Source organism: Morone saxatilis, unplaced genomic scaffold, assembly GCF_004916995.1.
Source record: "Morone saxatilis isolate NCDOM2014 unplaced genomic scaffold, NCSU_SB_2.0 Contig10, whole genome shotgun sequence".
Classification (NCBI taxonomy): domain Eukaryota; kingdom Metazoa; phylum Chordata; class Actinopteri; family Moronidae; genus Morone; species Morone saxatilis.
Genome location: NW_023339652.1, coordinates 5,979,740 through 5,984,673, shown reverse-complemented (window position 1 = coordinate 5,984,673; position 4,934 = coordinate 5,979,740). Strand labels below are relative to the sequence as shown.

General features: G+C 37.3%; 1 protein-coding gene across 1 annotated transcript; it reads right to left on the bottom strand.

Moving 5' to 3' along the window:
* Positions 1-218: 218 nt before the first annotated feature.
* rad51ap1 (RAD51 associated protein 1) lies at positions 219-4,443 on the bottom strand. Its single transcript, XM_035677277.1, has 9 exons — positions 4,198-4,443; positions 4,053-4,099; positions 2,684-2,819; positions 1,968-2,074; positions 1,795-1,884; positions 1,515-1,643; positions 1,224-1,409; positions 981-1,139; positions 219-877 (listed from the first exon to the last, which is right to left on the bottom strand). The coding sequence occupies exons 1-9, from the start codon at positions 4,224-4,226 to the stop codon at positions 750-752; spliced, it is 1,011 nt and encodes a 336-aa protein (XP_035533170.1). The 5' UTR covers positions 4,227-4,443; the 3' UTR covers positions 219-749.
* Positions 4,444-4,934: the final 491 nt, after the last annotated feature.

Genomic DNA, 4,934 nt, shown 5'->3' with positions numbered 1-4,934 from the left:
GAGATCAGTGCCTGAAATGATCTGACTCTCCGGTACCAGCACTACATGGATATAAAAAACAAACAAAAAACGCCAAAAGGATTAGGGTTAGGATTATATTGTAGGGTTCTGGTTTATTAGAGTACTGGCACCTTTTTAGGTCCAATTCAGGCAACTGTGTGAGAAAAATCCGTCAAAAAGTCAAACACTTTTGATATACAGTATAGCAGCTAATTTAATTCATCGTTCTTCCTATTTACATCAGCAGCTCATGCCAATTTTAAAATCATAACATTTTATACCTCTAGGAGACACAAAGTTAAACTGCTTTTACATTTTATTTTATTTTATATATGTACATAATATACAGTATTTGCACACAATAAGAGAAAGGGGAGAAAATGATGAGCCTGGTTTAAAAAACAAACAAACAATTAAATGCCAGTCTTACCAACCATAGCGCTTCCTGAATGTGAGATGTGGGGGATCAAACAATCTGAAAATCTATAGACACATTAACCTGTACTAATAACAATGTGACAATTGAGTCCACAAAGCACACATTTGACTGTTACATGAGCTTTTTACTATATATAGCAAAATAATAGCTCAAGGTGAAAGTTGCATATGTTTCCAAAGCATCATGTGAAAACATATCACTTTAAATCTATAGCAGCAGAAATAAAGGAAAATGATTGTTTACAAGCATCTTTTAAAAAAATTGGTGATAAAGCTAAAAGGACAGCAAGAACTGACTGGCTATCAGTCAGTCAGTGACTCGTAACACTGGGGTGAAGAGGTTTCACCCGGACAAGTCGGGACAGGCCCAGCCGCAGTCCTTGACCTGGAGACTTCACTGCTGGACTCTGGGATGAAGAGGGACTTCTACCAATTTGAGCTGGGGATAAAAAAGTAATAACATAAGTGTTAAATTTACTGAAAACATACAATTGGTGTCTGTAAAGGTTTATATTTACTGCTGTAGTGCACCCATACTGCACCTGGTGGGGTCCACTTGGGTATCTTGCCCCCTGCTGGGCTCAGAGAGAATGCTGGTTTGGATGTGGATGCAGGTTTCGATGTGGAGACTGTGGGGGACGAAGCAGGTCTTTTGGGTGCAACTTTGGCTGTTGGAGGACTTCTCACCGGTGTGGAAGCAGCTGTGACAGAAAGCAGTTCTCATAACAACGACCAGATTAAATTACGATCACAGCCAAAAGCTGAATCTTCTCTGATGAACTTACCTGCTGCCTGCGATTTGGACTTTGGTGGTTTTGATGCTGGTTTTTCTTTTTTGGAGGGAGGAGACTGTTTGGTCTTCACATTCTTGGTTACTTTCTCCTTCTTTTTTGTTTTGCTGACTTTCTTCACTGTGAATTCTTCATCTTCGCTCTCAGCTGGTTCACTAAAATCTTCATCACTTTCTGAATCTGGAAAGGCATTATTTGTTGTTAACTCACACAAGAAGAAGAAAAAAAAGCATAGAAAATAGGTAGTTAGAGAAAATATTTAAGGAGGGATGACAAGGTGAGAACCTGGTGTCAGTTTGGGCTCATAGTCTTCATCTTCATCGGTTTTTCTCTGCTGCTCACTGGCTTTAGCAGCAGCCTTCCTCTGCCTGGAAAGAGCAAGTGCCTCCTTCTCTGATGTGATTTCATTGAGGCCTAAGAAAACAAAAAATTAACAGCTGCAGAAAATGTTGATTTCTATCCTTATCAAACACAATCGAATTGGAAGGGAAATGTATTTGGCAAGGATGAGGAAATTAAATGTGCAACAAAAGATGTAAAGTGGACAAAAATAAGGGGGATTTACCAAAAACTGCACCATCCACACTGCAGTTGGACAAGTGCGAAGTCGCTGGATCTGTGTTTTCATCTACCGGAACTTGAACCTCGACACCTCCTGGAGAAATTTAACAGGGATCTAAGTTGACAACCCTTTAAACAATAGACAATTATATTCAGGTTTTCAAAGTCAAAGCATACCTTTACTGGTGGGAGGACTGTCCTTTATCCCGTCTGCATTATTGAGCAAGGATAGTGTAATGGCTGCTTCGAGATCTCTTTCATGCAGTCTCTCATCCAGTGGTCTTCTGAGAAAGACAGATTGAATGTGGAGAAGTTTCAAGCCATGTTGTATGCATAATGTGAGGTCATGTTAAAAATTATGTTTACATAATTTATTTTTCTCCACAGATACCTTAAAAAAAACCAACAGATTAATTAATTTCACTTTTGAGGACAAACTTGTGAGACTCAATCTTTTGTTGCTCTTTAAAATGTGACTGTTTAGCTACCAGTGTGAGGTGAGACGCTCAACACAAATCCAAGTGGCTGCAAAGGACCTAAACTTGTTCTGTTTCCTTTTTGAAAACTTAAAAAAGCCACACTCTTTCCTGAGTTTACAAATGTGATTGTGCTTTGTTGGCAGCAAAGTTTGTCAACACTGCACATCTCTATCTGCATCAGTGGGAATAAAACCGCAATGGAGACATGATGACATTTACTTTGAAGGTGGTTCTTTGTTTTAACAGTACAGCCGGCTGTGTATATTTACATATGCTAAACCAACAACCACAGACTGACTTGTTGTACAAAAGATTTGCTCTTTTTCTCTCATTCTGAGCTGGTATATAGATCTGCAAGCCATCTTAATCATGGTGCGTAAATAATCCACTGTGTCACATTATCCGTTCGACTACCTGTTCTTCTGGCTCACTGCGGACTGTGAGTTGGACTCCTGACTGGAGGTCTTGCTCGATGATTTCTTGTGCTCCCGTTTGACATCCTCCCTGGGTTTTTTGCTGGGTGGAGCCTTCACACAGGCAAAATCCTCATCTGTCACAAACAGAACATGGAGATACATCAGTGGTGAGAGAAGACACTGAGTCTGTTAATGTATGCCTGTGTGTGCTCTTTTCTTTCTATCTCAAGTCTCCTGCAGATGAGCTGTAACTACTGGCACCCTTTAAAAAAAAAAAGGCTCAAACTTCACAGTGAGTGAGCCCACAGGATGGCAAACAACGACCTGTGTTATACAGAGACATGTAAGACTACTCTTGCATTATTAAGTTCACCCAAAAATGGGCCAGTAGTATTTTCACACAGTCACTTAACTTCTGCTGCTGGACTTCATCATTATAAAATTAACAAAATGTACTCATTTATTTAAGTATCCAGACATTATTAACACATCCTCTCTCTCTTTATGTTTGTATAAAGTGGCTCTTTTTTATTCTTTATTCTATGCTTCTATTTTTATTTTTATTTATATTTTTCTACGCTTGATTCAGATTCTTAGGCAAATTCCTTTTATGTGAAAACTTACTTGGCAATAAAGCAGATTCTGATTCGGAGAAGAGGTGCAGATTTTGTAATCAATACTATCCACAGACTACACAATAATGCATTTTGAGTATAACACTAAACGATTCCCATCAGAGGGGATTTAGAAGTAGGTATATGTGCCAACTGAGAAATAAATAGTTATACTCTGTGTGTGTGTATAGTGTTGGGCTAGTTACTCAAAATATGTAATTTATATCTATTTTTTTAAAGGTAATATTATTACTTCACATATTACTCTCTGCCAACAGTAGTTAGTTACACTACTAGTTATATTACTTTTCTGCTACTTCCCACAAAATTGGTAATTTTCTCCCAAAAAATTCAGACTTACAACTATTAAAAATCTGGTTGTTTTTTGGGGTTAAATTCAAAGTAATGTGAATATTTCCAGCCGCTGAATAAAAGTGTTTCCATATTCCAAACTAGTTTCCTCCACGATTACACAAAAAGTGATTGCATTGTTGGATTTCAAGTTAATTGTGTTATTTTTGGGGGTGTTAACTTTAATATCATTACTGAAATGCATTAGTAAGCAGTTACACTAGTAGTTAGTGGAGAAAGTCATATTATTACTAGTAATAAATTACTTCCCAACACTGGTGTGTATATACACATATATATAGAGCTCAAAATATATATAAAAATAGGACAAATAACACTGCAGACTACATAAACACAGCTGTATGCATGAAATTAATAGATTAAAAGGCCATAACGTCTCACCATCATCAAAATCCTTGGCTTCACAGTAATTCACAGTCTTTGTCTTCCTGTGCATCAACAACAAAACAACAGCATTCAACAGGAGAGTGACAATATCAGGCGATGAATTAAGGTTTTAAAAACAGGTTAAATGTGCTTTACAGACCTCGATGGTCGCTCCATTGTTTGTGACATTTACGAGTATTTTTATGAGGTTAACATCAACGTTAGGAGCTAATGTGAGCAAAAGTAGCTTCAGCTGTCGGTAGTTTTCAGATCCTCGACTTTAATCCGAAGATTCAACGAGTGAAACGAGTCTAAAATAGCGAAGTTAACGCGTTAATTTAGTGTTATTTCTGTTACACAACAGACGGAAGAACTTTTTCAACCAGCCCGCCTGAACCGAGGTGACGTTTTGTTGACGAATTTGACGAATACCGGAAGCCGATTCGTTTTATTATTATTAAAAAAAGAAAAAAAAAACTCGATTTAAGTAAATAAAAATGTGTTATTTAGCTTAAAGTTTAAAAATAGAGTGTACTCAATTTTTTTTTTTTTTTTTTTTTAAAGGAGAATTGTCGAATCTGCTTGCGTTAAATTACCACGCAGCTCTTGAACTGGACCCAACGGTGCTCAGTCTGGTCAGTAACTGTGTGTTTTTGTGAAATTAAGATACTTTCTAAAGGAAATATAACATGTATAGGGTATGTTGTACCTGAATAGTAAATGTGTGTCAATGATAATGTCACGAATGTTGCTGTGTTGTGGCTGTGAGCATCTAGCAGGGCCAGAAAGCAGATTGTTAGGCTAAGAAAACCAATTTAATTTGGCCTTTAAACATCTCAACAGTTACAATTACTGAAAGGTCTCCATCACAAATTCAATTAAAATCACTTTAAAAAA